Source organism: Pangasianodon hypophthalmus, chromosome 10 (genome assembly GCF_027358585.1).
Source record: "Pangasianodon hypophthalmus isolate fPanHyp1 chromosome 10, fPanHyp1.pri, whole genome shotgun sequence".
Lineage (NCBI taxonomy): Eukaryota > Metazoa > Chordata > Actinopteri > Siluriformes > Pangasiidae > Pangasianodon > Pangasianodon hypophthalmus.
This window is the reverse complement of record NC_069719.1, coordinates 13,821,604-13,845,228: the sequence shown is the minus strand read 5'-3', so window position 1 is coordinate 13,845,228 and position 23,625 is coordinate 13,821,604. Positions and strand designations below refer to the sequence as shown.

The 23,625-nt window shown below is 41.6% G+C and overlaps 1 protein-coding gene across 5 annotated transcripts in view; it reads left to right on the top strand.

Moving 5' to 3' along the window:
* LOC113538944 (neuronal PAS domain-containing protein 3) overlaps positions 1–23,625 on the top strand; it is a 224,378-nt gene that overhangs the window by 2,112 nt on the left and 198,641 nt on the right. For 2 of the 5 annotated variants that reach the window (XM_026934425.3, XM_026934423.3), the window contains exon 1: positions 1,006–1,527. The exons of 2 other annotated variants lie outside the window; for them this stretch is intronic. In XM_026934425.3, the coding sequence (XP_026790226.1) occupies positions 1,478–1,527 (50 nt within the window). In that variant the 5' untranslated portion in view covers positions 1,006–1,477. Of the gene's footprint in view, positions 1–1,005; positions 1,528–1,621; positions 2,077–23,625 lie in introns of those variants that run through there. One more of the 5 variants, XM_026934424.3, reaches the window with a different exon arrangement.

Here is a 23,625-nt window from a genome sequence, read left to right as displayed (position 1 = left end):
TAACTTGTTTGACCTTTGATAATATTCAAAGCAGCGGCTTTCAATCCCCTTTATTTTGACATATGCTCAGTATATTTTAGTGTTTTCCCTGCTCTAACTCACTGCAGATTATGAAGGGCTTGTTATGACTTAATGAACTGAATCAGCCGTACTGGTCCCTGGTACATCCATAATGCCCCGTACAACTGAGTGTCCAGGATTGGGCTAAAAACAAAGTGATTTAGAATATTATGGAGACCAATCGTGCAGGTAAAGTTCATCGTAAACACACACACCTCTTTGCCTTCAGATCTGCTAGATCTGCGTGCACCAGAATTTACTCGACACTGTATGGGCAGTGTGTCAGGAGTTGACCTTGACAGGTCACGGGTTCTTAAACATATTGGCCGGCTAATTATGGGGAAAAAATAAAAAAATAAATCAGTAAAGATCTGCCTTATACTACATTTTCTGCACAAACACCACTAAATAGCTATAGAAGCTTCATAATATAAAAAAAGTTTTTAGTTACAAGACCAACTTTGCACAACACATCTATGCAAAGGTCTTAAGAAGAGCTGTCAGATGTTATGGGGTTGGATTCAGGTTTTATTATAAGGTGTGTGAACTAAGGATTTATAATTTGGTGACAGCTATGAGGTATTTATCAGTTTGTTTGTTTTTTTTTTTAAGATGCCACATTGTCATATTTACACAGTCTTAACTAGATTAAATAGGCAGTGTGTTATATTTAAAATCAATTCAGATCAAAGTAAAATAAAACAAACTTTTCTTATGTCTTATTTGCAGTCAGGATTAGTCTGTTATTATTCTGACATTTTTATTGCATATAGTCCATTTTAGTAACACACTGAGCAAAGCATCTAAAGCAGCATGTTCCTGGTGCAAAATAACCGAGAGTGGTTGTAGATGGAGAAATTGAGGATGGCTGAATTACGCGTTGGAACAACCTGTAAATTCCGCGAAAGGCAAAACTGTTTCCAACTACAACTGAGTGGCGTTGTTGCGCCGGTAGCAGAGGAGGCGAGCGCTAGTGCACACAGAGAAGCAGAGGTGCAAAAATGCAGCGAGACGCGCACGGCAAGGCGGCTTCACTCAGCGCCGGAGAGGACGCACTCCTCCGGGGAGAGCTCACCATGTGACGGTCCCGTGTGAGCAGAGATCCGCGCCCCCGTTTCACCTCAAGCCGCTGAATTGACACGCGTCCCGGGCTCGCGGCTCGTGCTCGCGGCATGCCTGTGGAGCGCCTCCGCTCCGTCCTCACCGCTCATGAACGCTCAGGGGGACGCGATCACTCCGCTCCGCTCCGCTCCGGCACGGCGCCATGCCGCTCTTTAACCACCTCTCAGTGTCCACATCGCAGCGCCTTCGCTCGCCTCGGCCGCATGTCTGAATCAACGTGAAGACGAAAGAGGAGGAGGAGGAGGAAGAGGAGAGGGGGAAAAAAAAAAGTCAGAAATCAAATAATTGCGGGAAGATGGCGCCCACCAAGCCTGGCGTTCAGCAAGACCCTTCAAGAAGAGAACGGTAAAACAGCTCGGTTTGTTGTGTGTAACGCGTCGCCGCTCGCTCATTAGATGCTGGGCTTTTTTCTGTGTGTGTGTGTGGGTGTGTGTGATTGAGATGTCAGAAGTTTCGGGCGTGCCCTTTCCCACGGGAGTGTGTTTGGCAATCAGGGGAGGTTGATGCTCGGGTAACAGGTTTACACACACCGAGGAGGAGGAGGAGGAGGAGGAGGCGCGTGTTGTGGCGGACCTGAGGACGCGGGAGCTGCGTTCACTAGCGCGCTCGGTTCCAGGCATGATGGCCACTAACGCCTGCGTGTTGTCGTTGTTGTGTGCGGTTCGCGGTGCAGGAATTGGTGAATGTGTCGCTGACATTGCTGCTGTTTGTCTCAGCTGAGCTGCCGTGAAGCACTAGGCCAGGCTGTGCATGACTTGAGTAAAGGCTGCTGGTTGCGGCGGGACGGTAAAAGCGGTGAGAAATTAGCATAAGGCAGCAGGGAGCTGTTCAGGAACTTTGAATGTAGCGCATGGATTCCTCAAGCGCCGTATCGGACCCGAGCGCGTCCTCCAGGTAATGCTGCAGATCCGAGCTCAGATCATCACGCAGCGCCAAACACACAGGCTGGGGCTCCCTGGAGCAGGCTGGGTTTCACATCATCAGTTTATTGTTTCATAAAGCAAGGCCCGTTTATCAGTGTGCATTGCTATACCGGTTAGTAACCTAACCTGAGATTATTTGAGTATTGTGAAAGCTCAGTGTTGTGTAGTTGTTATATTGTTTCCCTATTTATAAAGAAACATTACTGCATGAATTTCTAGTAAACGCCTCATACTTGACTGTCACATCTGATGATGGGCTCAGTTTGTCTCACTTTGACTAAATGAGCTATTTAATCCGCAGTACTAGGCCTGCTTTATTGAGAATGAATTTGATGAAAGCTGAGTCAACAAGATATTTGTTCACACAATCACTTCTTGAAGCTAAATACCTGTTTACATCATATGTGCTAATAGATCAGATTTTAAGTGAATGAGGCAAAAGGTGAGCTGGATGTGGTGTGCTGTCTGTCCACACACACACACACACACACACACACACACACATCTGTATGTACACATACTGGTTTTGAAGGCATTTTGTAAACAGACCTCCTTAATGCTATGCTCATACACAATAGTCGATATGTATAAATGTTCAGTTTAGGAAATTGGGCCTCTGATTAGACTATCAGTGCCTATCATAATCAAAGAAGAGGAACTTCAGTCACAGACAGACCACAATTCCTAAAGATGTCTCACTTAAATGCTGAAATTTAATAATAAAGTAATACCCGTAAGAGTATTAGTCATATACCAGAGGCCCAGACTCTGCCATTACATCCAGCACACTCCCACTGGCACAGCAGCAGAAGATGTATATGCTAAATCAGTCAGCTGTAATCTTAGAGGCAGGGGCATATTTTTGTGCCATTCTGAGCGTATCGGCAAGATAGAAATCTTGAAGATGGAATTAATTTTGAGGGGAGAAACTTCATAGCCTGTGCATGAGCGCACTCTTTATCACCTGTCTCCTGTTGGCATTCGGAAGGGGTTAAATCACACCCTGTGATTTGCTGTGCGGCTCCTCTTGAGAGCTGAATCGAATTTGCCTGAAAATTCTGACTGAGGGTGTTTAATGGCTCTTAATGGCATGTGCATGTTTACGTGTATGGATTGGTGTTGGAGTAGCAGCTGAGAGTTTTATTCTTAGGCTTAAGCAACAAGAGGAATAAACGGGGAGAGAAAAGGGTTGGCAGTTCCTGTGAAACAGTAACCTCAAAGTTGGCTTTGTGTCGAGGAAAACCATTCTCTCTTTCCCCAGTATTGAATTTTCTATTATATTAGTGCAATAGCGTTATAGAGGAAAATGAATGGAAACTGGAGAAAGGAATGTAATGGTGCAGATGTTTGATGTGTGAATACTGTTGCGTACTAAATAGTTATATGTATTATTTTATTGCAGATTTGTCTTTAGAGGAAATGCTTCATATGTCTACATCAACAGGTATTTTGCAATGCTAGGTATTCTGCTAGGAGTTAGGAACAGAAACAGGGTTTAATGTTTTAAAGTTAGCCTAAAATGCGTAGGCTTTTATTTTAAAAGCAATGCTCTGTTATCTGTGTTCATTTTGTTCAAGCGCGGTTGGATACTAAAGCTCAGACGTAAGTCCTTGTTACGGTAAAGAATTGCAAAATGGAATAAATATTTAGCATTAATTAATTCCTTTTGTAAAGGTTTTTATTAAGAAAGCAGCAGCATCTTCTACATGCCTTACAGCTACAGTGGTAACATCGTGCTACATCACTGAACAAAAGAATGGCCAGTTCCTCCCAGTGATCGGAACGCTGAACACAGTATAGATGGGGAGCGAGCATGCCATTCCGATGCATATTTATCACAATTAAGAGGGATTTCCAGCCCCATCTGTAGCTGTTTGGGCGGCGTGCAGCGCAGTGATTACACCGTCTCTGTCTCTCTCTCCTCCACCCACTGATGTTGCTCTGAAGGTCAGCGTCGAGAGACAGACATAAAGAAGATGTAGCCCACTAAGGTAATAGTGCAGGCGCGGAGCATGCTGCGCTACCGCACGCCTCACGCTGTGCGCTGCTTTATCACCGCCTTTGTGATACACAGCCCACTCGGTCAGGCGGGGGATTTTTCATTCTGCCGTACCTTTGGCTTTCATGTGGAGCTTGAGCCCTTTATGTTTGTATCAGTGGTATCAGTGGCAGGAGATTCAACGGCATTAGTGCTGTACAGAAGACAGAATGCAGCCACAAGAAAGGCTCATACGAATGCCTGTTTGGGGGCCTTTTTTATTTTTGTTTTTGACTTGTACGTCTTCATATCTTGAGCACTCGTCATCCTACGCTAGCGATGCACCTTTGGCAGTCTATTGTCATAGATATATTTAATCACACTCATCTTTTATTGTTCTGATAAATAAACATGAAACGGTTGCTGTGAATCTTGTTAGTGATCGCAGGCTTTTCAGGAATCTGTCCTTGAGTACCATTCAGTAAATAATATCATTCTCTAGTGTTTCATAAGAAATCACCTTATATTTAGAATGAATTGGCAAAGCTTCGCTTTCTTTCTTAACTGTAGTGTAACATTAGAGCAGATCTTGTGGCCTTTCAGCTTTTATTATGATTCAAGCTGAGGTAAAACCAAATCCTCCACCTATGCATTTAACATCCACGCAAGTGAGACCTTTATTTAGCGTCTGGCTTGAAGGACAGATGTTCTGCCCGCTGACTCCCATCTGCTTTTTTTCCCCCCGTTTATGTGTGCAGCTCCAACGCTAGCAGCGAGTGTTGCCCTTTAGCTGCCTCTGCTCGCCTCCCGTCCTGTACCTCGGCTCCTAATCCCGCTTTCAGTACTGACACATCCACACTCTGCTGTGAAATATATGGGCACAGGAATAGATAAGGTTTGTGTTTGAACCTGCAGAGGTATAGAATTCAGTACATGTATTTATGCTTTAGAGCATGCACGGGCAAAGATTTCAATGGTTGAAATATACTTCAAAGTTTCCTTCGCAGCATACTGTACTTTGGGATTTTTGAGTTTTCATGGTGTTTGGTGTACTCCTGAGATCTCTAGGCACTTTCTTTTAGCACAGCAACATATATGCCTCATCCACACAGCTGTCTCTCAACTAAAGTTTGACAAAATTCTGTCCTGGAAAGTAACTCTCTAAAAACAATGGAAACCTCACCACCTCCACCACTACCAGTTTATCATGCTACAATCTGACCACACACACACACACCTGCATGACTCTCGGTGACATGCCGAGGTTCTGCCTGTGAAATTGTAATTGATTATTCCGCTTAGGCCGAGCAGGAGGTAGGACATGGCCCGATTAACTCCCCACAGACCGCCCTTGTGCCTCCCAGTGACACCCGCTGCACGAGTTGTGTAAATGGATTGAGAGACGCATATGCATGGGAGCCCACCTGTCACTTTAATAAGCAAATGCTATAGGAGCGATTTGGCTGGAAATGGAAGTAAAGTCGGCTTCGCCTCACCTCGCCGAGGAGCTGCAGCGTGCTGAGGTCTTTTCTGACACGCATTCCTTAAGCATTGCGTCATTTGAAGAAGGCCACCCGTGCTTGGCTTTATTTGCTGGCTTTGTGCTGCCTTTTTCCCATGGTTATAGCAGCGTGCACTTTTCCAAAGCCACACTTTAGTAGGAAGCTGCATTCAGCTGTTACACTCTCTCTCTCTCTCTCCCTCTCTCTCAGTATGTGTGTGTGAGAGAGCGAGAGAGAGGAGAGAGAGTGTGTGTGTGTGTGTGCTGCCAATGAATATGCTCGGGCCTCCTGAAGCCCAACTTGCGTATTGATAAAACACTCTGCCATCCACATAATGCTTCGTGTGACATGTAATTGGTGAAGTGATTGTGTTTCTTTCATCTAATAAAGTCTAAAGGCTTTCTTCCTGAGGCATTTGCAGCAGACTGTGGGAAAGGTCATATTCCTGGATATGGTAGAATAGCCAGAAGCTAAAGTAAACATGCTCAGAAACTTCAGAATATTTTTAGTATCAGAAGAAAAAACTACCTTTGTTTTATACGTTAAGTTTTAATCTATAGCAATACTCTGATCCTAATTTGTGCTTTAATTTGGCAAATGGGAAATGAATCAAAATGCCTCTTTTATTTATCTGTTTTATTTTGTCAAACTTATACTAAATATATGTTAAATCACTTTGGCTCAAATGTTCCTGAGCAGATTATATGTTACATACAAATGTTATTCAGTCGCATGCATTTGGTGCCTGAAGGGAGATACGTGTTACATTGCAAGTTTCTCTTACCTGCATATAAAAGCTTCATCCATAGCTCAAGGCATGCTGCTTTTCTCCTTCTCTTTTCTTATTTAATGTTGGTCTAGATGAAATTACACACAGAATGCTGTAAGACATTGTTAGTCACTGAAAAATTGCCTGATAACAGATATCCAACAGTATATAATTTGTGAACATTTTATTTCTTTTATATAAGACCAGCTGAAATGCCACAAACAGCCTCTTTCACTACGTCTTAAAGATTTACAGGCTCAGCTTAGCAGCTCACATTTGAAAATGTTTGAAATGAAAACGGTAAACCCTGTTTACAACATAGCTGTCTTTTTCCAGTAGTTTAAAAGCTCTCATCCTGCTTTCAGGCAGCACGTTGATGAAAAAGCAACATATAAAAAACTTTTTCAATTGAATAGAAAAGAACTTTCTAGAGAGTGCACTTGAAATAGTCGAGGCTTTGTGAGGTCACGTCTGTTTTTTTTTTTTTTTTTTTTTTTTTTTTTTTAAGACGTTATTTCATGGCTGTGCGGCTCTCTTCTCTTTAATTCCTTTCGTCGTGTTGTAGCCCTGTGTGTTTGAAAGTGTAGGTCAATAAGGATGGGCACATTCCGAATTTCATGATCTGTGTAGTGGAACAAATTGAAAGCAAAGCCTATATCAATCACGCTGAAGGCAGGGTTAATTGTTCCTTCTTTACAAGAACAGTGGACAGATAAAGCAGTAATGACGTACTTATGTCTCTGATGTGCACTCTCCTCCACATGAATTGACAAAAAAACATGGAGATTGTTAACCTGTTAAGTGATTACCTATTAAGTGATTATTGCCATTCATGAATTAAAGTTTTTAATCCACAGATTTTATGTTATTATTGCTGTTTTTTTCATCTTTGATATTAAGTGTTATGCAAACTGCTTGTAAAGTGCATTGTATCAAAACATTACATCTATTGAGGAATTCCCTCTAACACTGAAGAGTATAATAGGAGAGATCCTTCTTCCACACTCTGGTCCTAAAGGACATTGTTTCCCCTGCCTTGGAGTTGTTGAATACATTAAGTTAAAAAAAAAGCTTCTATTGGCACTTTTTGTGCATTTGCATATTTATCTTACGGCTTAGCCGTGCGCTCCTCAGAAACTGTAAATTGCAGAATTTTAAAAGAAAATGTTTTTTTTTTTTTTCTGGCCACAAACTCACATGTCCACATATACATACACAAACATATGCTCATTCATATACAAGTACACACACTCACACAACCTCCCCCCCAACACACGCGCGTACATGTATATTTTATATACATATGTAGTATTTAATTAATTGAAGTCTGAAGTCCATGACAGCTATCACAACACAGTGGGTAATTCTGAAAATTAATGAGAATGATAATGCTTAAAAGACTGTTCCAGAGTTTGCCCAAACTCATTAACTAAATCTCTCATTTAAATACATCCTAAAGACTTTCAAATAGGGGAAAAAAAATACATTGTTGCTATATAAGCATTAGCCCGGCTTGAAAACGCTGAAGAGCAGCATTTTCTGCGTGACTGAAGTTGATCAGTTTGTATTCAAGTTTCTCATCGTCACCCAAATAGAGATCCTCTGTTATAATATGCATAGATAAACTCTGGCAAAAGAAAACAATCCCAAATCTGAACGGAAGTTTTGGACTTGATGAATTTAATTATTTTAACACACTTACTTCTGTAAGCTTTTATGCTGAATTCTAATGCGTTGTCCTGATTCCATCCCGTTTACCTAACTTACTTATTGGTTTGTTTTAGAGAAGGACTAAAACAAACAATTATTTTGATAATTCAATACTCTTGTATTTACTGGATAAACAAGTAACAGTTACTCAGTGTGCCTAATCGCACATATGCATTATGCTTTAGCAATAATTTTAACAAGCAAGAACAGGCTAAACATAACACCTTCTAGCAAGTTAGTATTTTACATATTTTACTATTTTCACAGTACCTTCGCAAAACCTATCGAATCGCTTCTGTACGATATTATGCAGTACAAGGCTAATCTCGATGTTCTTGCATTGTCAGTGGACTGCTGTGAAAGGGGTCTCAGCTTTCTGTACACTGCATTGCATCACGCTTCACGCTTTTTGAGTGCGAGAACTCCCACAGTTTGAACATTTCAGGTAATGCCGTTTTTGACTGCGCTCTTGTTGCTATCATCAAAGTTCAGTCGCCGCAATATGCAATTTCTTCTATTGTGCTAGAAATCGGTTCTGGATCCCATGGGACTTGCGGGTGGTCAGAAATGAAGATCACAGAGCAAAAAGAAAAAACACACAGCAAGTGATGGCCTGCGCTCATTTTAGCATGGCTCGTCCCGTTTTCTGTCGCTCACGCTTTCAAGGGTCGCGAATTCACATTAAAGTTCAACTGGTCTGAGCGTGAAGCCCTTTCTTTTCTATCTGTCTGACCACTAGACTTTTTATAAGTGAGTGAACCAGTTGGTTTGTTTTTTGGTTCGTTAAAACCAAAATGAAAACTCTCCCCCAAATCGTTTATAACTTATGTTTGTTGTGTTGGTTGGGTAAAGAACTATAACAATCCATGTTGATGAGTATCATGCATTTCTCTGTTACAGTAACCTACACACGTAGGGTTCTTCAGGGGTTCAGGGTAGCTTCCTAAAGCCATTCTGTTGGAACCCTCTCTGAAAGGGAAATCTGTGTTTAGAGTAAGGTTCTACTCTGAATCTTTCAGGGTTCCCCAGAGGAACAAAACAAAGAACCCGTTAGGACATTGGATTTAACCATTTTTTCTAAGTGCGTAAATATAAGTCTCTCTTTATAGATGTATTTACCATTAGACCATTAGACTTGCAAAATCAGCAATCAGCGCCCATAACAGTGAGACACACAGTATAATGTAATACGGAACATTAAAAACAGGTTTTATTAGAAAGATGCCTTATGGTACAGAAAAAGGGTTCAGTGATCCTATGCAAATGAGTTTGCATAAAGTTGCACATAAGAAAAAAAAACAATTAGAAATTTTATTAATTAGGATTAATTAGAACATCCTAAATATAACAAAAACATTACAATGCTTGACTGAGGTAGAAAGGTTGGCATATCCATAAAAAAAATCATGACAAACATGTTTGACGGAAACAGATTTGTACAAGCATTTCAGCCCCCCACGACTGTGCTTAGCTTGAGGTTCTTTGATTATGCCATCTTGATGCTCTCTCTTCAGAATATTAACATAGGAATGGTTGACGGAAACGCACAATGATTCACACTTTTACAAATATCATTCAAATTAGCATACGTATTTCCTAGTATTATAACACCTCATGTCTCAACATGGAACCTGCATTTCAGAGGCTGTGTTGACTATGCAGGCAACCTCTCTCTCTCTCTCCCGCTCTCTCTCCCTCTCTCCCTCTCTCTCTCTCTCTCTCTCCCTCTCTCTCTCTCTCTCGTCTTTGTAAGAAAGAGGCAGGACCTATGCCAGGCCTGTCACCTTGCTTCTGCTGATGATGTTTTGAAGTGCCGTCATCGTTATCTGGTGTGAGCCATTTTGCAGCTTCATAGAGTCCCTGATAGCTCAACTTAATCTTCCCCCTTTCCTTATCACGGCCTTCTGACTGCACCAATTAGATTTTAACATATCATATCTAATACGCCTCTTCTCCCCGCCAGGCAGGAAGTCTCTGTGCAATCCTCAGCTTTCGCTGTACCTCTGTGATCTACAGCCTTGAGGTGTGGCCAGAAAAATTCACTCGGCCGTTCAATAGCTGTGTGTATTTCAGCCGCAGCCATGATGACTGCCCGGGACGCTATAGATCCAGTGTATTGAGATGTAGACTTCAAGCAGGACAGCTAGGTCTCACAGGATTAAAAGAGCAAACAAAGCCAGAGGACAGATGAAGCTAATAGGTCATCAATTTACCAATAATTCTGCAAACAATAGCCATTCATCTTACTTGTTACCATTCAGACTTCTGTTTCTTTGTAAGCAAGTGTTATATTTGCCGAAGGATTTTCAGCTAAGGAAACATTTAAATCCAAATATAATTGTTAAAGCTCCCCTGAAATCAAAATAGGTGTTTCAGAGCTTTTTTGTACATGTCTGTTAGTGTTCTGGACACCAGTATGATGCTATATCTGAAAAAATATATATAAATAGTTTTGGAGATATTCTCATTTTAATTTTACAGTTCATCATGTCTTGGAAAATGGTCAAAACTTTTTGATGATTCATATCTTGCCAAAACTTTGTGAACCAAATAAATGCTCTTTAGAATATATATATGTATATGTATATCTTGTTCTACAGTATTAGCTACAGTATTAGCAGCAGTAGTAGCTTGTTAGCAGTATACATGGTCTGTTGGTTTGTCTTCAGCTGTGTATCTTCCCGCACTCTATTCCCTTTTCCAACCGTCCCTTGGTTGAGGAAAAAATGGTGGGAGTTTATTCATTTTGAAGAGGGAGATTGTAGCTGTATATGTTTGCGGTTATGTGACGGGCACTTCTCGGAAGATTGTTTTACCAGCATGGAGCTCTTCGATTCTTGAATATGTCACTTCCTCAGACTGAGGGAGACTGTGATTCTGTCTTTATACACCATCAGGGCTTCTCCATCAGTAAGAGTCAGTAAAAGGCTCTTATTAAACTCTTCAGTGTTCTCCATATTTAGCTACTGTTAGGATTGTTTAGATTCAGCGAGGGTGTGTGTGTTATATCTCAAATGTTACCGGCTGTTGTGTCAGTCAATATGATATCACTCTTACTTTTTGTTTGAGAAGGAAATATGTCATCAATATGGAATCAAATCACAGCTAAGAAACCATTTCAGGTGGACTTTAAAGATGGGGTCAGTCTTTTTAACATTTTTTGTAATTCTTGGCAGCGTTGTTATCACCTTTCAGAAGCTTTCAGTAGAATACATGTTGGACCCCCAGCATCCAACGAATCAGGTCGGTGCATCTCTATAAGCTTCCCCTATTGCACTAATGTCCAGGTTTTTTCACTCAGGCAGCATGTGTACCTTTATCTTGATGAAGTAGATCACTTCCGGTGGCACTGCTACTTGTCCGTACACATGCACTTTTCTGCCTTTAGTTTTAGTTTCGTTTTTCATTCTTTAAATGAACAATGCTATGAAAACCCACTGAGCCCTCAGTGTACTGTATTACAGTGTAAGAATGGGACTGCTCGCTTTTACTCGGTCTGTATCGCAGAGGGCTTTTGGTTTACATGTTTCTGGATTGACTGTATGTCTGTAGCACAGAAGAAGAAAATGGGTGTGTATGAGTGTTTGCGTGAGTGAGAGAGTAAACAAGGCTAGAGACTATGTGCTTCAGGCGAGGACTGAGGGGGGCACTGGCACTGTGTGTGTACCACTCGTGTACTGATATCTGTCAGATGTGTGTCAGGCCCAGAAGAGCTGATGCACCAATTCCGCAGGCACTAGCATATGAAATCTGTTAACCAACTGTGTAATAACTCCTGACCTCAGTTTAGTGCATTCTTAATAATCAGGCTCACAACAAGCCACATAGAATTGGAAATGTACAAGTCTATTCGATATGTGTCTTAGTTTGCGTTTCTGAATTTGACCAGTATAATTCTGTAAAGTAGTAGAAGCGTGCTGCAAAAAATGTCATTTTTATACAAGTTAAACGTAGAGACTAAATCAGACACAGTGCACAAGTGGTAAAGGGTTAAAAGATAACAGTGTGTGACTGAGCTGTGCATCAATATTTTGACAGTTACTGTGTAGCACACCAGATGAGCACAGCATCTGCTGTGTGAGGAAGGAGGGTGTGTGTGTGTGTGTGTGTGTGTGTGTGAGAGAGAGAGAGAGAGAGAGAGAGAGAGAGAGAGAGAGAGAGAGAGAGAGAGAGAGATAGGAGGGTACTGTGAAGGCTGGCACCTACTGTGTGCCCAGATTCATTGGCCCAGACACATTCCACAGGAAGTCCTACAATTCCGTTGGCATGCAAGCCTGTATTCATCATAAATATTTGAGTAATACCAAAACCCAAACCATGCCCCATTCATTATACTGGTGTGAGGAAAACAGTTAACACTCTCTTTCTCTCTCTCTCTCTCTCTGTCTCTCTCTCTCTGTCTCTCTCTCTTTCTCTTTCCGAGAGCCCTTGTAAATTGTTTTTCATGCTACAAATGTCAGTATGTGTATTTCTGATGAACTGCGTCATTAGATATAACAAGAATAATCTTAAAAATCTCACTTCAGCAATGTATAATCTGCCGCTACACTTCAAAGCCTGCCTGTTTACCATATCAAGGCGATGCTGTCAAAAGATATTTCTCCCTGCTTGTTTACGATAAAACCAGCAAAATTGCCAGCAATGGAGACAGAGAACATTTTTGTTAAGTTGTGACGCTCATTAAAATGAATCCTCTGTCTTCCCTATGGCCCTCTGTACGCTGCTAATGTTCTGCCGAGACCGTTTGCAGACATTTAGAACACTCTGTTTTCTCCTGCTTTGCTTCGTCTTGGCTCGGCTGTTTAACCCCCTGCTCTGTGCATATTGTCCCGTGCTCCAATGCAGATCCATTAATGAGCTCGATAACAAATACTGTGGGGCGTGTTTTTTTTTTTTTTTTGCTCTGGCTCTGGAACCTAGGTGTGCAGGATTTATGTCCAGTAATGCAACGAGAGCGTGTTTCAGATTCTCAAAGGTACAGAAGTGATGACAGGGTTTGAGTAATAGCAATGACCTGAAAGCCTTTAAATACACGTAAATAACGGGGTTTTTTGTTTATTGCTAAAATGGTAGAATTTGGATTTTATGAGTCAAGACACAATAGGTGTGATCATTATGTTTTATATGTTTGAAAATATATTCATTTTAGCTTTTGACCCATAATGGAAGTCACATTTACTTCATTTGCAACATCAAGTATCTGGGCCACTGGGGGTCACTAATGGGAAGGATGTTTAGGTCAGGAAAAATACACATGTAACTGTGTTGTCTTTGTTTAAAATATATTCTATATAGCAAGGGTGGACTAATGATAAATTAGCTAACCTGCTGGGAAAGTAAAAGCTCTAGTATGCTGCCCAGTCCTGTGTTTTGGTTGCCAGAAAATCTCTAGGTTAAAAAGTGATAGCTGACGTGATATAATAAAGGATGGCAGGCTAGTTAGCTATTTAAGTACATTAAGACCAAGGGAATCAGACAAGTATATGTTCATTTTTGTCTTCTAACAATGTTCTAATGTAAACAACCACCTCAGCAACCATCAACCTCCATGTAGTGTGTTAAGTTTAGACATACATACCAAACTAAAAAAAAATGTTCAGTGAGAATCGGTAAGGAGAAACTCTTTTTTTTTTTTCTGGTTGTTAAACCTGCTTATCATATGTGCAAATATGCATAAAAAACTAAAAGCCCAGGCACAATATTTGTTTGTTTACTGATTTATCCTTCCCTGTATTATAGTAGTTATAGTAGTTAAACCCAGAAATACACATTTCAGTGGTTTCCGTAAATTTTTTGAGTGCTACTAAATGCAGTTAAATGGAGGGTAGACACAGGTAGGTACTAAAATTGTGGGACTAGAGGTTTCGGCAGACAACACACAACCCGTGCTGTAGGATTGGAGTGAGGATTTGACCAGTGAAGCCCATGCTTTGGATTATTTGCACAGAATTTAGAAAATCTCAATATGTCCCTTATCGCTCTGTCTGCATGTCTCATGCTGTTGTAACTGTAATTGTGGGTCAGTGTCACACACTTCCATAGAAAATAAGCAGTCGTCTGTGGTTTGGTCGCTTGCTAGTATGAAGGCCTAATCTCTTCCTGCTTTTTAATATCCTGCAACCATCTTGAACCTTCTTGGGTGGTATGAACAGTGCCAGAAAATAGTGCATATCCTCTGAAGACTTCAGCTCAAACACCTTTGTAGCTTTTTTTTCTCCCAGAGTCTATATGCTTTGACTTAACCACACCAGTATTGCCTCTCCTCACTGGCAGTCCGGGAGCACAGAGACACGCTGCCTATGATGAATGGGGCACCTTGTCAGTTAAAATGAAAATTCTTAGCCGGGTGATAGCTTCATATTAATGCCTGTTTTATGGATTGGAGCAAGTTGTCTGAGCAAGATGAATGTGGGCGATGGGAGCGGAGATATGGAATGAAATGGCTCCTCCACCTTTCTGAGAATCCTGGGCCCTTGGGTGTGGCTTGTCATACAGGAGAACAGCACTCACTTGTCTGTTCCTCCTGCACTGGCAGCACACATTTCCTAATCGTCTCATTCACTTAATGCGCCATTGTGTGTCAGCGTCGGTCACTGGGAGTCCCATTTCATCAGGCCTTTATTCCTGTTGGAAGTCCATCTTCCTTCTCCTTTCTCTGACTCACTCTGACTCGCTGTCTGTCTGTCTACACCCCCCCTCCACCCCCTACACACACACTTTTTCTTCACCAAGGCTATGCTCCTGCAGCCCATCCCTCACTGTCTCTGTCCTTCTCTCCTTCTCCGTCTGTCCTTCCCTCCCTTCCTTGCTTGGCTGTAGCTGAATGCTTTAAGTGTTGTTCAGTCAGAGCCCCTGTTCCTGACTAGCTGGCAGGCTCACACTCGAAGCTTAGTGATGTGTTCAGGCACACTGAATTCATCCCAATCTCACTGGGCTCAACCACAGCACTCAAAGCAGTGATATTGATTGCAGCACCAAAAAAAAAAAAAATAAAAAACAGGATGCTTTTTCTTCCTTTGAATTTTAATGTTTACATCTTATTTTAAACCTTATGTCCGACTGTCTTTTGAAACGAAATCCGTCCATCCCAGCACTCTGAAAACAAACTGGTAATTACAGAGACATGACGTGAAATGGGTCTGGATCAACACAAGACATGAAAGAGTAAGTGGGATGGGAGCTGAGGGCTTGGACACAGCCACAGCGTGAGGTCTTTGAGCGGAAAAATAGGGGATAACTTGAATGTGAAGGGTGGGGGAGTGGTGTAAAGAGGGATAACTGAAAGAGGAGAAGAGAGGAATGGAGCTGAAACCCTGGCTTGGAGCTGGAAGCTGTGAGCTGATGAATGGCAGCATCTTAGCAGAGCGAAATGCTGCTTTTACAGAGCGTCTCACATCCACCTGGAGCTAAGAGTAGCTTCATAGCTAACAAGGCCCAAAATTATCTCAATTCTTTGTTCTTGATTGCTGTGACAGTCTGTATGTCCATGAGTACATGGAGTACTTTGCTGATGCCATGTCTGAATTTGAATACTTGTCTTAAGGCATGCACTTTGATGGATCTTCAGTAACCGCTTTGTCCTGGTCAGAGTCGCAGTGGATCCGCAGCCTATCCCAGGAACACTGGGTGTGAGCCAAGGATACACCTATATATTCAGCTAGGAACACACCAATCCTTTTAATCTTATATTACCAATATAGGGTTTCAGCAATACTGATCTGATGTTGATCTGACAGTAACCAACTCTCTGCAAGTTTCTGCTGCTAAGTAATTCAAAACTTCATAGGCGTAGTGGTGGAATGTTTTAAGGCAAGTTGCGTCCTGTAGTCATGTGCATAATCTGTATTGAGTCAGTCTACATAGCATGTCCATGTCTGATACATATCAGGACTCTAATGGATCAGCGCATCCCTAAATTAAGCATTTTTCTATTTATCACATGACTATATTCTCTTCTTATCTGCAGATAAAATATATTATGATGATTATTATAAACCTATACGTGTTGCATCCCACATATATACACAGGAAACTACAGTATATATACTGGTCAAGTGTCCCAAAAAATACTTGAAACAGTAGTGTGCTTAATTAAAGCGGTAAATTTGAGTGGTGTTAAAGCAAAGCACGCTTTAAAAGGCATTGGGCTCTTGTCTTTATTGCTCTTGGAGAGAGTTGAGAATAGTGGCCTTCAGATTTATATCAGAGGAGTGCTCTAGACCGTCCTCTCATTGCCTTATTAATGGCGGTTGTGCTGACTGAGTTTCAGCACTGAAGGGAAAGACCTTGGCTGGTTTTAATGCATCTGTGTGAATGTACATTAGTGTCTCGTTCTGTGTCTTGGGAAACCGATGTTGATATATACCGTAGTTTGAGTTAGAGCAAATTTTTCACACTAAAGCTTCTGTGATCTTCATGGCAAAGTCTGTTAGAGTGCAAAACAGAAGTGACGTCTGGCATTTACGGAGTCGCATTTGCTCACATGCTGTTCAGATATATCCGAGCAGTGCAGTGGGGTAGCAGTGTGACCGCTGATGAGGCTTTGAGGCAGGGCAGATCACTGAAAGTGTCTGAGTGGAGGATATGAGGATAGTAGCAGGGACACTATTCTCTAAATAGAAACATATGAATCCTCAATTTACTCTAAATATTGAAACAGATCAATCTCAAGCTAAAATAGAATACAGTGTTTGTAATGTGATGTCTGTCCAACTCAACTGACATGGAAATGGTTGGGTAAACTACTACCTGTAATGTTTTCCTGTCAGTTCTGAGTACAGTGGAGACATGCCGTGGAATTAAATGAGTAGTGTTTGAATAACACACAAGTCTATGGACTGTGTGCACCTAAAGGTCAGGGCTTATGTTAGCTCAGTGCTTTGGATGGATTTCCTAAACCTGAACATGACTCTAGTGTACTCCACAATTTTTGTGCACCAACTTGAAATTCTTGGCCAGAACTGAAATTGAGGTTAGTCTGAACTGAAAACCAAAACCAAGTGCTGGATTTTCTTTATCATTATTACATAGCTGGTGTCAGGTTGAATTTCAAATCTGTAGTGGAATCATCCTCAGGCAAAACAGGGAAAATGTTCAGTCAATATATTTTTACTTTTTTGCCTGAAAAGTGGGAGCAGAATATTTTGTCAGAGGATCACCTCTTTCCCTGTGATGCCAAGAACATGCCTACTTTCCTACTTTTATTAACATATCTGTGGTGATAAGGCTTGAGTTCTAGACCAGTCTCTGATGTCTGTGCCAACCCTGGACATTTCCCTCCTCCATCCTTTTCAGCTCACTGCCTCCTTCACACACTTTTGCATTCTACCCCTCTCTAGTCTTATAATATAGATCACCACCTTCGCTGTTTTTTATTGTCCAGGCTCGAGCTTTGTATAACTGAAGTCTATTATGCGTTTTCTTATCTGTCTTTCATGCTGCATTAGACAGTGCAATACCACACATCACAGAAACATGTTACGCTTCTTCCTCCAAGCCATTCTCTAAGTGTGGCCCAAATGGACATTAAAATTTAGTCTATCCATCAGCAGAATGTTACATCATATTCTGGGGAACATCTCTGCTGGTGTCGATGTGCGTATGTTCAGGAGAGCTGAGCAGTTCAGTGAAGCAGAATTGGCTTTTCTTCAGCATTATTTGCAGAAGGAGAGCCAAAACTGGCCTCAGATCAGCAAAGCACAGGAAGACCAAACCTCATCTAAGATCCATCAGTAGTTAGATGAGAGCAAAACATCTCACGTCAGGAGTGCTGATGTTGGATTAGAGTCCCTATCTGTCTATAAATCCATTATTGGCACAGGAAAGACTGAGACTGGTCCCAGATCAGTGCTTCCTCTGAGTTGTTCCCTGGGTGTGACTCTTGGCATGTTTGGCAGTGCTTCACTGCTCCTCTGGGCACTGAGGCTGTCAGCGGACTCAGGCCTGTCAGGAACAGAGCTTCTGCTCCCATCCGTCTTCCTGGGTTTTATGTAGATAGGTCAAAGACAATGGACCAGAGAGAGAGAAAAAGAGAGAGACAGAGACAGAGGGAAAGTCTCACCACTGATAAAGTGCAGCAGAAAATTAAATGTTGGCGTATTGTGGTATCCTACATAATGACAAATGACATGTGGTAATGGTCTGAAGCTGATAGCAATGCTGCTGCCAGCCTGGTCTTCAACCACATTAATTCCGGCAGGCAGGACTGGGCTGTGGACGGCCGCCCCAGCACCAACCACCATGACCTGCAGCACACACTGCGTAATAGACTGAGCTGCTGCAGAGAGAAAAACCACAGGAGTTCCAAGATAAAGCAGCCAAACTTTAAGAGGGACAGAGAAGATAAACTTCCTATTTATTTACATTTAAATAACTGTTTTTCTGCCCCTCTCTTGGGTTTCAGCGTGTTTTCCTATTTCTGCCCTTTTCCCATCGTATTTATTATTTTTATAAAAAACAAAGTCTATCATTTAAGAGTTGGAATAGGAATTCATCACTGGTGGGAGATTGATATTGGCTTTTTGTGGCTGGAGGGGCCACTGCATGACCACACTCTCCAGTGGGTTAATAATGTTCCGATTTCTTCCCCTCGTCTCGCTAATGAAACTTTTTGTCCTAATTCTCTGCTAGAGAAGAGAGAGAGAGAGAGAGAGAGACCAAACCAAGACTACAGAATAACTTAGAAAGCATTTGACAGAAAAGTACAGCTATACAGAGAGAAAGATGGGAACAGAGCCAGAAGACACAAGATGAGGGAAGTGACTCCTCTAGAAATTCTGCTCTATGAAAGCTCACACTACTGTTTGGGCAACAGGTTTATCAATTTGAGCTGGCCAAGTGCACAGCTAAATGTATGTGAAAGTTAACAAATCCCCACGGTAAATTGAGTCAGATTTCAGCCGTCTATGCAGAACTACTGAGGTGCGACATGGTGGATTGAACCTAATGCCTCAGGCAAGAGCAATCAAACCGACAGCTGAAGACTCTCCAGCTCCCAGCTGGGGAGAATCTCGTTGCACGGCAAATGACTCACCTCAGAGTGGGAGGAAGGGGAGGTTGCGCTGTGCACTGATGTTTTTTTTTTTCCATCAACTGATGAAGTACTGTGTTGGTGACAGGATTCGGACATATTGGAGTTAAGCTAATGTCACTGGTCCTGTATTTATGATTGCTGTGTTTATATGCATTAGAAGCTACTTGAAATGATTAAAGTAGTTCTCTTAAGTCATTGCCTTTTGTCACAACTCATTTAGTTTCGTGGGTCATGTCAGACATGATGCAAACACCACCTTGCGTTTGAAGCCCACCAGGAGGCTGACGTAGCAATGGGCTTGGTGTCAGGGACAAACACTCAGTATTCCTCTTGCTGTTTGTGGACTGCACTGAATATAGCCTTTACTTGATGGTGGTGGCAGCTGCATATCAAATGGTGTACTTGAAAGTATGCCCAAGTACGAAGTACCTAACTTTTTAAAAGTAGCAACGTCTCAAATTGCGCACTAAATGGAAATGACAGATTATCACATCCTTTTAAACCACATCCTTTTAAACAGCTGCTCATGCTGCTTCACAGTGCAGCAAACCACACTCAGAGGAAAGCGCTTTCTGCCCTCTTCCACATCTTCCACAGATGCTCATGAGTGACTAGTGTTGCTGTGATTGACAGGGGGAGAGACAGTACGGCATCCCTCCCACCCACAGAGCTTGGCCAGTTTTACTCCCTTGGCTCCATGGATGGCATCAATGGGATTCAAACTTGCGAGCTCCCTATGATAGGGCAAACGGTTTTCTGTTGCATGAGAGTTTTTGCTTTTAATTTGCATTCAGTGTGGTGGTGGTCTCACTCAGTGTGTTGGCCTTTCAGCAAAATTTAAACCCAAGGCATCTGCTGGCCACGCTCTTTCCACTACATAGAGTAGGCTGTGACCACTGAGTGCAAACAATGTCCAGTGTATCCATATATTAATGCACTACATCCCACTTGCTCTAAATGTATACAGAATGCTCCAATTGAGACACAGCTATTGTCAATACCAGCAGAGTATAATACAATATTTAAGGTCATATCAAGATCACACCCAACTAGATTACATTATATTAAACCATTCTGTAATATTTGCATATATGCCAGAGTTTAATGGCCAGTCCTTGGCCTCAGTCAGTCAGAAGGAGAAATGGATGGCGTGTTTTGCGTTAATGCCCCTCTTGCTTTAGCAGCACGTTTCGTAGCAGGACGAGTGAGCCCTCTCTAATCCCTCCATGTCAGTGCAGGATATTTATCTTAGTTGCTAAATAAATTGATTAGAGCGAGTGAGGAAGGACGCTCGTCCATCAGACTGCTCGTTCACAAGCAACTGCATTAGAGTGCCAGCTAGAGGACATGATTCTTACCGACCACCCTACCTCGTCTGCCTCCGCCTGCCTCTCTGACTTCCTCTTTACTTTCTCTCTTTCCTCGTATTTCACTTCCTTACTCACTCTCTCTGATTTTCTGTGCTGCGTGCTGTCTGTCTCCCTGCCTCTCCTTGTCTGTATGTGTCTCTCACTGTCTCTCTGTCTGATACTCCTTTCTCTAGTCATCCCCCATCCCCCACCTTTCACTGTCTGTCCTTCAGTAACAGAACAGGAGTAACACATAGCAGCAGTGTTCGCACTGCACCAGGCCCGGACACCTGCCTGTGTCCCTTTTTGCATATGTACACAATATACTTAATGGGTCAGTAGCTGGAGCAGAAAGAGCTGATTCGGAGGCGGGTTGGCAGTGCAAACAGGGTTTCGGCTGAGGCGCAGCCCTCAGTTAGCTGCACTCTTTTCAGATAATTCAGAGACAAAGGGAACTGATTTCAGCCTGCTTTCACACACATCCAGCCAGTATGCAGTTTTATTTTTTATGCCTACACAAACAGCGCTTCACACACCTCTTTCCCATGAGACAGAGAAATGAGCCTGCACTGCCTCTGCTTATTTCAGACCAAGAAAAGTTATGTTTTAAACTGCTATTACAATCTGTCCTCCATTATGCATATTTAGTACACAGTGAATATATGGTCCATATGGATTTTTAAAATGGTTCAAAATAAAACTAATATTCTTAAATATGCTGCAGAGTTTGCTTTTATTTTGGCTTATTATTTATTTATTAAACCAAAATTGTAAAATTGTTATGTGGAACATTTTTCAGAATGGTAAGTTTGTACTTTCTCAGAACTTTCCCTTAATATGTTCAAATTTCCTCTAAACAACTTAATGAAACAAGCTTTTTGACAGAAATAAAAGCATTTGTGCATATTAATAAAGAAAATGGCTTTCAGAAGCAAAACAGATGCATCATATGTTTGACCCAAATACAGTATATAAGATACTGTATATAAGATAGGTGTTGGAATATTGATGGATCATATTTTAAATTTTACTGTCTGAGAAATTTAACCATTAGGTACAAATCTGTGGCACCTTTTTTGACTTGGGATTGAATGAAGACACAAGAAGCATAAAGATCTGTCCTTATTAACTTCTGTGGGACAAATCATTCATAAACGTTCAGTATGCATGGCAATACTTGGCTTTGCTCAGCTCTGTGAGGCAACCATCAGTCTCTGGTCATCAGAAGCCTTATTAAAAAAAAAAGCGCATAAATAGTCTACTGTTAACAACACAGGTTTAAATCATTCCTCGTTACCTGCTTTTCCTCTGCCGATTTATCTGCCGATGTTTGACCATTCCCCTGCTGCCAGAAAATCCTGTCATGCACTGGCACGGTTTTATTTGTGGCAGAGTAGTTGCTTTAGTTTACTTTATTTCCATTTGGGCTCTGTTATGGAGTTGATTTTAGAGGTGGATGTTGTAAATATCCACTGATCTGAGAGAACATTTAGTTCAGCTTTAAAATTGCAGCCTGACATATACTCATTCAGGAATTCAATAGCTGTTTCTTTCCTTCCTGTGTGCTTTAAGGAAGAAAGGATGAAAGGTGTTTAGGTTTTATACAGAAAAGCACAGATACACTTTAGCAATGTTGCAGGAGGTTAATAATATTCCTCAGTATAGTCTGTTAAGTAAGGTCGACTGGACTGAAAGCTTGTGTTACTAAACCCTACTGTTTGACCTTGATGTTTACGCTTCTGTGACCTTGAGGCTTGATCTCATACACATTTCGCCTCAGGAGAAAAAGAGTACAATAGGAATGCTAGTAATAGTAATCAACATTTATTGTTATGAACGCTTAGTACAATATACTATAATTAGCTTACTATATTAAGTCTTTTGCTAGTTTATGTGTATGTAGATGGAATGAAATAGGCATGGATTTGATAGATGTTTGCTATATGCTTGAGCTCATTAGGTTCTATTAAGACCAATACTTCATTTATAATTATACACATTTGAAATCTTTCATTCATCTAAACCCCCCATTTTGTTCAAATATTTGCTTTCCTTAAGTTAATCCGAGCTTCAGTGAATCAAATTTCAGTGCTGTCTAGTGTTTGCGACTGATGACTGAGGAGTGTATTTCACCCAGGAATGGCTGTCTTTACCAGGTGTCATGATTTTGACCTGGAAAAGTGTTTGCACGATCGACTTCGTAAGCACATGGTGCCCCAACGTTGACAGGTGATAATAATGAAGAGTGAAAATACATGCCAAAGACACCTGACATATGTTTATGAAATAGTATTTCCTTCTTGTTCATTACTTTATTCCTCATGGGAAGTTATTTTATTTAGTTTCTCCTACTTCTATCAGTGTTTTCTCTCTCTCTCTCTCTCTGTCTCTGTCTCTCTGTGTGTGTGTTTAGAAGGCTGGACTCTTCGAGCTCTCTGTGTCTGCGTGACTCCAGAGTCAAGGAATTCCCGCTCTGTCATGGGAAAGTGTTCGCGGAGAGAGAGGAGAGCTTTGCCACTCCAAATCTCCTTTTGTCTGAGAGCCCTTAATTGGGTCCTCTATTCCAAAGGAAGGTGCTAAAAGAGGGACTTGAAATTTATTTTTCCCCATCAATTAAACAAAACGAACAGTATGGTCCCGGAGCAAGAAAACGGGCGCTTCTTCTCGAACACCTTTTTAAAGGAAAAAAAAAAAAAAAGAGAGTGAAGCTGTGGGAATTGCATGCTCTCAGCACGGCCGTGTCGATGCCGGAGCAGGAGTGTGAGGGGGCTGTATTTACACGGCTTAAGCTTGTCACTGTGGCTGTGGACTGCACAGATAACCTGACTATTACAAGCGTTGTGTCTGCGTGCCGAGATGGCAGTCAGCTGCTTCATATTAGGCCAATTTAATTAGACTCGTTTCAATAGAATTAATTAGTGGAGTGCCACATTCAAATAGGGAGGTGATTGAAATCATGATTTCTTTTTGTACCCCTTTGAAAAGCATTGTTTCATAATTTAATTTCACAAATACTTTAATGGGATGTTGGATCTTTCAGCTGTGTAAGGAAAGCCGTCAGGATTTTTGGAAACTCGTTTAAATCTTTTTCACATTATTCGCATAATTGCTCGGCATGATGGTGTGCATGTTGGTCGTTTTTGTATCAGTGCAGTAAAAGAAGTATGAGCGATTGTAATT